Source organism: Mytilus trossulus, chromosome 9 (genome assembly GCF_036588685.1).
Source record: "Mytilus trossulus isolate FHL-02 chromosome 9, PNRI_Mtr1.1.1.hap1, whole genome shotgun sequence".
Lineage (NCBI taxonomy): Eukaryota > Metazoa > Mollusca > Bivalvia > Mytilida > Mytilidae > Mytilus > Mytilus trossulus.
Genome location: NC_086381.1, coordinates 11,497,284 through 11,512,008, shown reverse-complemented (window position 1 = coordinate 11,512,008; position 14,725 = coordinate 11,497,284). Strand labels below are relative to the sequence as shown.

Genomic DNA, 14,725 nt, shown 5'->3' with positions numbered 1-14,725 from the left:
ATGTAGCTATAAGGTATATTAAATAGTACCTGCATCTTTCTTAACCCTTGGCTAGCGAAGATGCTTTGAACCATCAATACTCACATATTCACATACAACTAATATATAAATTTTTGTATTGGTTCCAAGATCTTAATATTTCAATAGTATTCTTAGTATAATAAGATTAATTTTTTGGTTTTTAAGGAATCAATCAGCTTACTTTCGATTTTTACATGTTTTAAAAGCCAAATTAAATTTGGAAGTTTGAAGTTAAAATTATCAATAACATTTTAGATAAGATAAGATAAGAAAACTTTATTTTGATTCGGCATGAGTACAAATAAGCAACACAAGCTCTAAGGAGCTTTTGACCGAATATAAAAATATATAAATAACATAAAAACAGTGCATTTTTTTTGTACATAAAAAAGTGACAGGGATCACAATGAACTGTTAAGGCCTGTTGTGCGCCATGCTAAATTCCTAGTGCCATACTGAATTTCCCAGCGCCACGTTTATTTTTTTGTCTGCCGCACCTGAAAATTCAATAGATTGAAGTTAAATTCTGGATATTCCTAATCCAATTATCATGTCAGTGGCAATTAAGAAATATAATTAGTGTTAAAAGGTGTGAACACTAGTACTGCCACAAGGGATGTATATTGACAGTTGATTGCATTATTATTGACATTGTCTTGGGTGGTTGAACAAGGTACATGTAATATTCAATGAATGATCATGACCCAGTTTGATAATTTTTTACATGTACATTTTTGTATCAAATAGCAGGAAATCTTAGAAACTTTCAATTTATTAATTACCTGAGGTAAACCATGAATATTAAATCAGTGATACATGCAGTTTCATAAGCATTATCAAGTCTCATTCACAATTTCCCAGGGAGATTGTACAATGTATATGGGCCAGCCTTATCATCATGGTTCATTGACTTAAAACTTTTCTTCTGCACGTTTCCACACTTTATCTTAAGTTTGCCTCATCCAAATTTTATCAAACTGCATGTAGTACACAATGCTTAGACTTCAAACGTAACTTGCAGACAAGTTATAATGTGTGCAGAGAATCACTTACTGTTCTAAAGTTATGCCCCTTTATAACTTAGAAAAATTGAAAACTTTTTTGTTTCTGCAGTTACTTAAGGTTGCCTTATCCCAATGTTATGATACACACAATACTAAAAACCACATCTTGCAGACAGAGTTTAAATTTGGGCAGCGAGTCATTTTCTGTTCTTGAGTTATGCCCCTTTTTAACTTGAAAAATTGCAAAGTTTGAGCAAGGGCAGTTGTGTCTTCAGACGCAATTTTATTTATTTTCCCAATAGTCAATAAGTTTGTATGTACATATATATATATATACTGATTATGATTTTTTTTCTTGTTTATGATTAGTTGAATTAACTTCCAATTGCAAACAGTGCATAAAATGTATATATATTATATATGTATTCATTGTGTCATCAATAGATATAGGAAGATGTGGTGTGTCTGGAAATGTTTAAACATCTATATAGTTGATCGAGACAGAGATTTAAAGAAACACATATTATTGTATGATGTATTTTTATGCAATACATTATAAGAATTTAAATCAGATTGTATAGACATACATAAGATGTTTGATATTGACTTTCGGTGGCTAAAAATGATATTGATCTGTAATGCTGATGGTTAGAGTAATGTCCATTTTGTGTTGGCATTTTATTAACTGCACTGCACCTGTTTCTAACTATTTGCAACCAAAACAAAACATCACAAATATTTGTTCAATAAATCTCATTAATAATTGTCAGATAAACGAGAAACAGGAAAGAATAAATTTCTTCCTGTTTCTAAGCTTTACAAATGCATTTTCTTTAAAAACATTAAATTATTCTTTTCAATTAAAAAAGGTTAAAAGCAGGTATTTCTTGGTATTAATTTTGGAAAAGATGGCTAACCCCTGTCCCGTTAAGCAGTTCCAATGTTGTAATGGAGCTCATCATTTGACTTATAAGTTATAGTTTATATATTCTTCTTTTCTCCTGGTTCCTCAAACTGTCGGCTGCTGTTGTCAGATGAGTACCTTTGGACTTTAAATCTTTCTCCTATCCAATGATGACTTAGTGATTTTAAAATGGCTTATTTGAAGCTTATCAAAATAAATGAAATTTGAGTAGTGATGGGTGTTAAAAATTCATATGAAAAGTGTGGGATTAGCTCCTTGCGATGTGTGGAAGGAACTTTTTCTGGATTAATAAAGAACTGGGCTTTTATTTTTGCAAGAATTCCTGATTGGTTCATGTATAGTATTCACATTACTGAACCAACAATTTTGAATAACTGTCAAGGTTTTTTTAGTGTTTTATGCAAAAGGAATAAATTATATAACACAAGTTTTGGAAGTCCGCTGAAAAAAATAAAAGGTACAAGAATGAGTTAGAAAAGATATACATTAAGTAAGAAACTGTGTCGAAATTAATCCAATTTGAAATTTAAAAAATATGAGACATTTGTTATACTCTCTTGACATGCTTGAGCTGGTGAAACACTAGCATTTAGTTTAATTGAATTCACTACAAAGAAAAAGCTATAAAATAGTCAATTTCTGTTTATTACTCACTTATAACACAAATTACTTCCCTTTGTCAATACATGTACAAAATTGGCTTATTCCCATGCTAAGCATGATCCATATTAGTTGAAAGTGATATAAAGGTGTTTTAACCAAATTTAGTGAAAAATAACTACCGGTAATAAAAGTGTTAAGCTTCTTATTACAGGGTCTATGATGTGAATTTGTAAATCTTCTATTGAGTTTTTCAATCCAAAGTTATTATTTATTTGAGGTGGTACAGGTCTTTTTCTGTTAAGTATGGATCAGTTGTCATGGTAGAACACCTATATAGATACTAGGGCATGATTTTATAACTTATGCACTTAAATTGGATCCCAGTTGAAGACAGTAATTTCATTGTGAACAAATAGTAACGTTATTACCTAATCTTTAACTCTTTTTCTTTGTAATTTTTTATGGACAAGGCAAACTTGTCTCAATTAAGAGTTGACAGTTTTTTTGAGAGGTATGATTTGAAAAACAAATATTGTTTATACATCCATACCAACGTACTTTAAATTGACGTTAAGAACTCATCTACTTCAGTCATATTTATTAAAAGTTATGTCATGTGACTTTAAGATAGGGAAATATTATATAAGAAAGTGAACATCCAGGTGTCTTCACACCTACAACATTCTGATATTTAATTTTGTTGTTTTAGAGATGAACAGAAATATAGGAATTTCATCAAACATGGTATAAAGATAACAGATTTAGTAGTTTTAAATCTAACATAAATTGTAACTCAATTATATATACTTCCCCAGTTGAAAAGATTTGACCGTTTTGAAACAGATTTGTTTGTGGAGGTGAAGCTATTATGATAAACTCATTTGAAAAGAATGAAAGCATTATATAGTTTGCTTGTGCATGAAATTTTTTATGAATTCATTTTGAAGCCATTCATTTCTGTTTGTTTTATGGCATAAAATGGATGTCCATGTCTTTCTTGGTCTGTGTGACATGTTCTAATTGATACTTATTGATTTTGTAGAAGAAATATAAATTGTTTGGTATAGTTTATTGGTATTTCATTATCTGAAGAAATATATGATCATTTGTATCTAAAATCTACAAGTTATTAACATTATACTTTGTATTTATCATGGTTATCTTAAAGGAAAACTGATGCTTATTGTTATGTTAGGAAATAGAGAAACATAATGGTATTGAGTGGGATGAAATGTACAAAATATAGCATACATTTCTTTATTAGCTCATTAACTTCCTTTTGGATTGTTAAATGTCTGTTGTAAAAATTGGTTAAACAAAAAGTCATATAATCTGTTTTGATTTTAGCTCAAGCCTGTCTGAAAAATTATATTAAGGTAAATATCATACATGTATACGCTGGAAGACTTGTATGTAAACAAACTAACAACTATATATGCAGATTTGTGATAAAAAGGAATATTTATATATAAACAGATTTCAATTTTCAAAAGAACTATATTGATTTAAATTGTGAGATTATCTATGTGTGTAAATGATATATAGCAAAACCAGGTTTGTAGTCCACCAAATTTATAACTTACAATGATAAACTTAGTCTCCACTTTATACTAATTATACTATTATAACCAGAATTGACTGTCAATCATGTAGTGTAATGTAAAATCAATTTAAATGTCCAATGCTTCCTCTTAGTCTTAGACAGGTTATCTAAAAAATTGTACAAAAAAACCTCTGATACATTTGTGCAAGGTTTCTTTAAAGAAATATTTTATCAAATATAGTATCTTTGGACTTGTCATATCTGCGTATTGTATTGAAAATACACGAGACCCCATAAATTACCAGTTTTGCACAACGACAACCTTCAATAAAAAAGGCATTGTCTGTAGAAATGTATACAATTGACTCTTGAATCTTTTTCTCTATAGCTATTTTGTCCCAAACTTTTGTATATATCAAAGAAACTTTGCTTTGATTGTAAATCTTCATCTTGACATTTATTTGACTAGTGACCTATAAGTATAGCTGACACATATCATGCTTACAATGAGATGGTAGAAATTTTACTATGATACTTTTTTTTGTATCTTTGTTTTGTAAGTAATGTCAAAGATCAGTAGAGCTATTGTTATTATTGTTTTTTTCCTGTATAAAGTAGGAAGTGATTGGTTCACTTATTTCAATTATCCCGGCCAATTAACTGTGTCAGTTCTTATTTTCTTGTGTTGATTTTCTCTATTTGTAATTATTTAAAACACGCAATCGTCTTACAACTATAGCGTTAACAATCAACAGTGTAGCAATTTTAAAATCCCAAAGATATTTAACTTTCATTTACTTTGTACAAATAATTTGATGTTTAAAGTAATGACAATACACCGTTTGTGTAATACTTGGCCAATAGATTTATGAATATTTGAATAACAAATAAGGCAGCTCGTTTAGTATGTTTATGAGTTAAAACTGTCAAACTGAAATCAATCTTTTTAAATCCTGATTATCCTACTTTTGTCAATTAAATAGAGTTTATTTTACCTATAGGTTTGTAGTTTGGTGGTCATATATAAAGGATGAATGGAATCTATTTTAGGACAGGTGTATAATGAAGTTATTGAAATGTGGAAAATCGGCTGAGGAAAGGCTGCGATAAGATTTTCAGATTATTGTTGGGAGGTTAAAAAAAGGATTTGCTGAAACCTGTATATAGAACCGGAAGTGACAATATGTTACAACTTCATATAGCAGTTTATAAACATAACCATTATGAGTAAGTGTGTCACTATGTTAACCATAGTCATCAATATTTACATACTTAAGAGTGCTGTTATGACATTTTATATTCATAACTTATGTGCAGAATGTTTTTAAATAAGTCGGAATTTTAATAAAATGTATTGTTGTTACTGGCTTAATCAATAGTACACTCATAGTAGTTACAGTTTTATGGACATTTATTAAACCCTGTGAAATTGAGTATTTTGAATGAATATTGTATTTAAGTCCTAGTGAAACTTGAAAAATATTGACCACCTGAGATAACTTACATGACTATGTACTTTGATTGACTGACAGTAATTTGTACATGTCAACTGGTTTAACTTTAAGTGCATTTGAATATATTTTAAGATGCTATACATGTAAATTGTACCTTGTACACTTACACATATTTATTTTCTTTAAACTCTATTAAGCTGTAAAGCTAACCAAAACAAACAAAAAATGATTGAAAAGAGTTCCAATTTAAGGGGTCTGTACATGTATGGTCAGTCTGCTAAAGGTTAGTCAATTGAAAAATTGAGAAAAAAACTTGTGGGATAATGTAAATTGCAGCTGTACACTTACAAATATTCAGTTTTTGTAATCATTATTTACAGCTAAAGTTTACTGAAACAAAACAAAATGATTAAAAGAGTTTCAATTTGAGGGGTCTATAATTGTTATATGCTAAAGGTTAGTCAATTGAAAAATTGAAAAAAAAACTTGATTGTGGGATAATAATGATGATAAACCAGTTCAGCCTCTGGTCATTGATAAAGTTTAAGATCTCCTGTCTACACTATAATTATCTTACATCTACAAATGTACATGTCAAATACCCCAATAGATAATATATCACTGGTCAACATCTTTTAGGACAAAAGCATGTCATACATGTTTTATGAAAATTTAAAAGTGTTTTTTTATTCAAATTAATGATAATTTTAATTTATGAAACTGTTTTACCAATTACCAATAGGAGAAAAAGGGAGGGACGAAACTGGGGTCCTGTTCCTGTAGTAACCCCACTGTTTTGGTATGGTTTAGATTTTTAGAATGTTTATCCTTACATAGGTATTACAAAGGTAGAATGTAACCTTTTCCCGTATTGTTTGGGTTTCGTAAAATTGAGAAAATATTATCTTTGATCTGAGCTGAAATCTGACGCTCAGATTAATGCTATGTTTACTATTAATGGGTGTGACTTTGGCTGTGAAAAAACTTTTCTTCTTTTTCGTATAACAAGTAATAGGAACTTTACAAGGGTTTTCAAAAGTCATGGGAACTTTGTTGACCTTATTATATATTTTTGATAGTTTTCCCGTACTTACAGGACTTATATTTGTATGTTTTTGAGCTGGAAAATGTGGCCTATTCCAGCGTTTAAGTTAAATGTCCAATAACCTTGTATAAAGTACATTTGTAAGTGGACCCCTAACAGTTTACAACCAACCTCAACTGGTTCAGACTATGTTACACATGCACAGGAGCATAGACTAGGGGAAAATTGTATTGATTTCCTAAATATTGCCCATCATGATGATCATTTCCTTCAGTAATAATAAGACATTTCTGACCGATATTTGAATGGACATTGTTTAACGTCCTACAATCTTTGGCGTTAAAGTAAATTTAGGAACTACCATACATACATGCAACTTGTATATAGAAAAGAGTCCTGAATATAGTAAATCTTGTCAAACAATTAAATATTGTATCCATTATTTTCTAATCAAATGGTGTTTACAGCACTTGATATTATTCATACATGTATAAATACTTGGCAGACATATTAAGTTAGTCTAGTCAGTGTGGATTAAGCTTAAGGCTGTCATTAATATATTACGTAAAGTTGAAAATTCAGTTCTTATTGTACAACAGAACCTTCGAAAAAATCCCACAATGGCAGACATAAAATCTTTGTATCACATGTTCTGGACCTTATATTCTGTAATTGTCAATTTCTGTTAGCTTACACTGAATATTACAGATGTCATGCTTCATACAATCATAGTAAATATTTCATTCTTTGTGACTATTATACTTCAACATCTAAATACATATGAGGGTTGATGTTACTTTACATCTACATGAACATAACTCAATTATCAAGATAAAAAGAACAAAGAAATTAGGACAAGTTTTTTTTCATTCTCTTTGTGTATTGTTTTACCTAGTTGTTAGTCAAGAGATTCTTAAGATATTTTTGTAACTTTTGTTTGATATTCTAGAGCATAAAACTTAGGATTTCTACATCTCATATTAAGAGTTACAAATACCAGATAATTATCTTGGTAGGGTTAATGACTGAGTATTGTTACGTCTAATTATTGCATATAACAACAAAAAATTCAGTCAAATATCTGCATCAAATTCCTTGTAAACTACAAGATGTGTTTGTTTGGAAAAAGGAATAAATTCGAAAAGAAGCTAAAATATGCTCTCAAGAAATAAAGTATTAAGATTGTTTGAATATACACTTGAAAACTCTTGTAGCCAGTACAAAAATGTACTTCAAAGTAATCTGCCTACAGGAGTTTAATTGATATGAATATATTGATCATGTTGGTCATGTTGAGCAGGTGTGAAGAAGTAGGAGCTGACCTATATCCTGGTTTTATACATTGGTATGACATGGCATTTATATTTTTAAACCCACCAAAATGATGTTCTAAATTTTTTTTTGACAGGCAAGTACCTAAATCAGGCCCTGAGCTTTTAACTTTTCAGCCCATCTATCAGTTGGTCAGTCATCCTAGTTTAGGGGTGATAAATTAGACATATGGTATTTTATAATGAAGTGAAGATCACTATTGATTTTCAGGTCTTAAGGTCAAAGCTAAAGGTCATTGTTATTAAAAATTGACTGAAATAATTTCATTGATAATAACCTATAATAGTCATGTATAATGGGAGTAAGATCCATATTGATTTTTATGTTGCTTTATTTAGGTCAAGGTCATACATACTACAAATAGACCTTAGTTAGTGCAATGAAATGCTTTTATACTGGGTATCTAGAAAATGCACCAATAATCAGTTGCTGTATTATAAGTTTCTAGATTATTAGTAATGGAAGGAACCATTCCTTTTGATATTGATTTGAAGATCCCAGTTCATTTTGAGACCACTGTGTCTTCTGTAAAGGTCATAACATTTGCTGTTACTTTAAAAGAAAAAGGGGGTTTCTGCAATGATAACTCCAGGACATTCAGCAAGAATGGGGAACCAAACTTTTACTTGTGAACACATATTGTCATAAGGGATGAGAAACTCATATTAATTTTCAAACCATATTCGATGAAGTTTATTTATGAATTATAACAGCTGCTTGAATTTTTAAGTTAACCACTTTTTAATTTGGATCTGAATAAATTTGTAATTAAGATTATGATTAAATTAACTAAGATATGCATCCTACAAGGAAAAGCTAACTATGGTTAATACCTGTGGAGTGCCTATAGTGTGGTTTTCTTGCTTGTAAATATTTATGACTTTTCATAAAAGTAGTACAACATTTTTTTTGAATAACAACAATATTGATGTAATCAAAACTGACATGTATATTATTTCATAGCTTAAATAAGATAAAAATATGGGTTTAAATTTTCACTATGTCAGAAAAACAATAAATGTACAGAAAAAGTTTGTTTTGCACATAAAGAAGATATGTCTCCCGTTGATTAAGTCTTTGTTTCCTGGGGAAGGTTATATCATATGAGAACATCAACAAGACAGGAAGCTTGTTAAAATACCGTAGATATTGTAGAGAATGCACCTACATTTGTCGATCATTTGTTGTTGTATACAGTGGAAGAGGGGGATTAGGGATGCACAATAGTACTCCCTTCTCCAAAATATACAATTCAAGGTCGTCCTGCTATATATTTTTATTTGGAATATTTGGTGATGCTGGCAGATCTCTTCACTTATTTGTTCCAAATTTTGTAAGAGATTATATTATCTAAATTTAAAGACTCACAAGATCATGGAGATGATCAATTTTTTATTTTTTATATGCCCACATAATTTTTGCAGCAGTATAATGGTATAACTTGTCATCTGTTTCCTGTCCAAAGACATTTGGTTTCCAGACATTAATAACTTGTGTACATATGAGTGAAAGGATCTCTACGAAATTGTAGCACACTAGGCTCCACGCCTCAAAATGAAGGTTAGGATTGATTTTAAGGGTAATGGCCCAAACTGTTTACTAATGAATTAGGGGCAAAAAAAAAAACGAGGATTTTTCTTGTTTCAGGGCAGCTACTTATGTTAAGGAAAAATCAGGTCAAAACAATACTTTTCTAATACTTTCTATAATTTAAAAAAATTAAAATCTTGACCTGAAATCCATTGGAGTTTAAATTCAAAAATTGAACTATTGTGTTTCTTTGTAAACTGTATTTAGATTTTTATACGACCGCAAAATTTGAAAAATTTTCATCGTATACGTTGGCGTCGTGAATTGCTCAAAGAGAAAACAAAAATTTTAAGTTCATTAGAACACATTCATTCTGTGTCAGAAACCTGTGCTGTGTCAACTATTTAATCACAAGCCAAATTTAGAGCTGGATTCAGCTTGAATGTTGTGTCCATACTTGCCCCAACTGTTCAGGGTTCAACCTCTGCGGTCGTATAAAGCTGCGCCCTACAGAGCATCTGGTTATTTCTGGCCCCATTTTCAAATTACTCCTTATTATTTCATATTAAGGTCCACAGTGTTCAAATTCAACTTTGATTATGATAAAAATTGAATATGTTAGGTTTTTTTATATGCTGAATCTAACCATGTAATTAGATCTTTGATTTTGGGACTTGTTTTCTAGTAGTTCCTGAGAACAAAATGAAGGCCAAGACCAGAGCAAACAATTGAATTCATGTAGGCCCCTTCTTATATTTTGAATTCAAATTTTATATTTTCAACATTATAATTTTTCTATTTGATATATATATAGATAATAATTTGAAACAGGGATTAAGGCAATTTTTTTTTTATCGTAATGTCATTCGATGTCACTTCTAAACAACAATCCTTTTTCAAGGAAATGTTTTATAAAGAATTTGCTAAATGAAGTTAATCAAATAACAAACATATCGTTTAATTAAATTGTGGATTTTCAATTTCCGTTTCACTTCTCTTTATGAGTACAGGGACACACATGCAGACAATTTCCCTGTTATTGTTCATTATGTTTTCTATTTAAATAAGTAAGAGGTTAATTAAGATATTATATTTCCATGATAAAAAGGCAGTTTTGTGGATCTAAATAAAGCCAGTACAGGCAATGATTTCATAGATATAATTAACAATCTTTGATCTAGCTAAGATAATGCTTCTGTGAAAATCTCAGACTTATCATCACCTATTATAAAGATTTATGAGTTTGTCTTCAGCCATTCAATGTTTATTAGAACATTTACGTTTTTCGATGTAGCTAACCTGTTTGAATGAGTAAATAGGAAACTTGTTTGTTTTTAGGCTAGACCTTATGTTCGAAGTCAGTTGAGAAAGGATTATTGATAAACTGATGAAGTTTTGTTGGGTTAAGACAAATTAGTGGATTTGTTAATGATTAATTAAATGTAGGATTTATCTGAAGCATGTATTGGTATTCTGCAGTGAGCAGACATTTTTTATTAGAGATTGATTTAAATAATTGACATGCGAAGGATTGATGAAGATTGAGATGTAATGATGGTTATATAAAGGTGGTCAGATGTTTTATTTTCTGAGTTAAAAATCTCAAATTGTGGAAGATTTATTATTATTCAACAACAAATTGTTTTACAAAGACAGATGGTCTTTCTCATTAAAAATGGATTTATTTTTCATAGATAAGTACACGTAATAATCCTGCCAATATTTTAATGTAAACTTTCAGTGTACTGTATGATTGACTGCAGAAATCGTAGAAAATATTTTGGAATTCGTTGTTTCAGTTGAAAAATTCAATTAATTATTAAGTGTAACATTATTTGTATGATTCTGCCAGAGTGGAGGCCTTTTTACATAGAAAAACATATCTGGCGTGATTGAAAGCTGACTTCCTATAGATATACAAACTGCCAAGGCATCACAGAAATCATATAAGTTTACATCACTGGCTCTGTACAGGTGGTTATAGTTGTCCAATAGTAGGTGTTTATCTGTACAACATATGTGGTAGAAGTAATGAAAAACAATAACAATTTACTCTTTTTGTGGATGAGTACATTCCCTTATCCACAAGCACTCTATGGATATTCTTGTTGATATAGTGGGTTTCATTCTAAAAGCAGATTTTCACAGGATTATGTTTTGATTGCTTCCTAATTATAAAATAAGGATTATTGAGTTTCTGGAATTCATTGCACGTATAAACAATGATGCAATGCTTTGATTGAAATCAGGGGGTTCATGCAAAAAAAGTTTGTGGCTGTTCAGTTTACAAAGAAAGAATTAACTGGTGTAAAGCATGGCTACAGGCCATTACATTGACAGTGAAACAAACATTTAGATATTGTTTATGACCAGTTCTGAATTACCATGTTAATTACAATTCCATTCTTCCATGTGCTGTGAAAATTAGACAAGGATTTACCATGGACCGTTACTATGAGTGGAACCATTATGTATCTCTTGTCAGACTCAGGTGTCACTCACCTTCAAACAAGTATGTATAGAGGGTTCTTACATCTGGAAGAATAGGGGGAGGGTAATGAGTTTAATGAGGTTTCACTCACCTTCAAACAAGTATGTATAGAGGTTTCTTACATCTGGAAGAATAGGGGGAGGGTAATGAGTTTAATGAGGTTTCACTCACCTTCAAACAAGTATGTATAGAGGATTCTTACATCTGGAAGAATAGGGGGAGGGTAATGAGTTTAATGAGGTTTCACTCACCTTCAAACAAGTATGTATAGAGGATTCTTACATCTGGAAGAATAGGGGGAGGGTAATGAGTTTAATGAGGTTTCACTCACCTTCAAACAAGTATGTATAGAGGTTTCTTACATCTGGAAAAAAGGGAGGAGGGTAGTGAGTTAAATAAGGTGTCACTCACCTTCAAAAAGTATGTATAGAGGTTTCTTACATCTGGAAGAATAGGTAAAATGGTAGTTAAATGAGGTGTTACTCACCTTCAACCAAGTATGTCAGGCCCGTAGCCAGGAATTTCTAGGGGGGGGGGGGGGTCGTTGGACTCACAAACTCAACTTTAACAGTCACAATTCGAACAGAACATTGACTTTAACCGTGCTTATTTGTTTTCAAAGGGGGGGGGGGGGGGGGTGTTGTCCGAACCCCCCTGGCTACGGGTATGTTTCTTACATTTGGAAGAATAGGGGGAGGGTAGTGAGTTAAATGAGGTGTCACTCACCTTCAAACAAGTATGTATTAAGTTTCTTACATTTGGAAAAATAGGGGAATGGTAGTTAAATGAGGTGTGACAGTCTCAGTGTCACTCACCCTGACACAAGTATGTATAGAGGTTTCTTACATCTGGAAGAAAGGGGAGGGTAGTGAGTTAAATGAGATATTACTCACCTTCAAACAAGTATGTGCAGGTTTCTTAAATCTGGAAGAATGGGAGGAGGGTTCCCGGTTGTCAGACTCTGGAGTCGCTCACCTTGAAACAAGTATGAATTAGATGTCTTACATCTTACATCATTGTTAACTTTCCATTTCTATGTAGCAACATTCCAACAGCGCCTGCATACATAGTATAAATCGTGCATCTCCCAGTTTACAAGATATTTCAGGGCAGTGATGGATCCAGAAGGGGGGATCTTGGGTTTGGACCCCCTAGTATTTATTTAAGACGATTAGTGTATTTGAATGGGGACTGTTAGTTTAAACATATTTTATTGTTCAAAACAAAAGGATTGGACACAAGTTTTTCAACTTAGTCCCGTCTTCTCCATATGGGGACTGTTACAGGGACATATGGTTGAAAACCCCCTGTTTTTGGTCTCCATCTTTAGATTTTATCTTGTGTTTGTGTGCTATTGCTTGTCTATTGGTCTTTTCATTTTTGACCATGGGGATGTCAGTTTATTTTTAATTTATGAGTTTGACAGCCCCTTCTGGTGTCTTTTGCCTCTCTTTCACTCAATTATGTAATGTGAATTTATAACTATTGGGTTAGGTGCCAATTTTAGTGATTTAATGAATGTAGTGAAGCAATTTCAAATTTAAACACTCATTGAAGGATAAATTTCCCAAAGGCCGGTATGGAAAGTTGCAAAATTATGAAATCAGAAGAGCATGTGACAGTGGAAGTTCAGTTTACATGTGGTTGCTACCAATTGACAGGAGGAGTTAGAACAGCAACTATTACATGTATTAAATAATCTTCAAGAATGGAATCTTAATTCTAAGGTTGCTCATTTAAATTGTCAATACATCAGTTGCTAGGTTAATGTTACTGTTTGACTTAAGCAAGTGCAAAATGATTACAGAATTATTGGATTTGTAATTTGAAAAATAATTAAATGTATTAACACAGATAACACTTGATTGATGAAAAATTAATAATCTCCATTCTAGATTGACTTGCAGTTTCTGACACCACATCTAATGTCAATAGACTCTTAGTGGATTATATAGCTGTAGAGGTTAGAGTTTATGCTTGATTGTGTTCTTGACATGGAGAATCTATTACTCCCACTGGAGGACGATTATATTGACATCTAGCATGATACTTTAATAGGAATTGTATAAGCAGTCTGTAAGTCAGGCTCTTCTGTTATGTTGGCTTCTAGCTTTGACTTCTTTATACAGGTGTCTTTATATTGAATGAAATGACTTCTTTATACAGGTGTCTTTATATTGAATGAAATGACTTCTTTATACAGGTGTCTTTATATTGAATGAAATATTGTGTGGATATATTAGGCAAACTGAAAACTAGAATATGTGTATGACGTGTCATCTCTTTAGAATGATATAAAAAGGCAGTGACTGCTAAGAAATAAAAAAGACACCAGGGAAAAACTGAATTACAGTTACTGTGAAAGTATTTCAATTCGTGGGTATCAATTTTCGTGGTTTGAGCAATATTTACATGTTCGTGGGTTTTTAAATTCGTGGATTTTAGTTTTCTTGAAAGAAAAAAAAACATTATACAAAAGAAGGTTACAAATTGTCTTGATTGAAGGAAATTACAAAGTAAACATTGACCTGAAAATCGTAGTGATAACACTAATTATCCTACGATAAAAAGATCAACAGACTAAGGACCATCAAAGGTGTTAATGAGGCCAAAAACATGTCACCTTAAGAAAACAGTTACATAAACAAATGCCATAAACGTAAACTGAATTGTCAAATATTTCTTATCAAAATCAAGCACAGCATGACATTATAATTTCCCATATGTACGAGAACAATGAGTATATAAAATGAACACTTTATCATACTAGCATATCA

General features: G+C 31.2%; 1 protein-coding gene across 6 annotated transcripts in view; it reads left to right on the top strand.

The window, feature by feature from the left end:
* LOC134685107 (rho GTPase-activating protein 39-like) overlaps nucleotides 1–14,725 on the top strand; it is a 94,328-nt gene that overhangs the window by 1,150 nt on the left and 78,453 nt on the right. Inside the window, exon 2 of one of the 6 annotated variants that reach the window (XM_063544545.1) lies at nucleotides 5,147–5,323. The exons of 1 other annotated variant lie outside the window; for it this stretch is intronic. In XM_063544545.1, the coding sequence (XP_063400615.1) occupies nucleotides 5,280–5,323 (44 nt within the window). In that variant the 5' untranslated portion in view covers nucleotides 5,147–5,279. Of the gene's footprint in view, nucleotides 1–5,146; nucleotides 5,324–10,790; nucleotides 11,970–12,667; nucleotides 12,685–12,842; nucleotides 12,852–14,725 lie in introns of those variants that run through there. 4 more of the 6 variants (XM_063544544.1, XM_063544543.1, XM_063544548.1 and 1 more) reach the window with 4 other exon arrangements.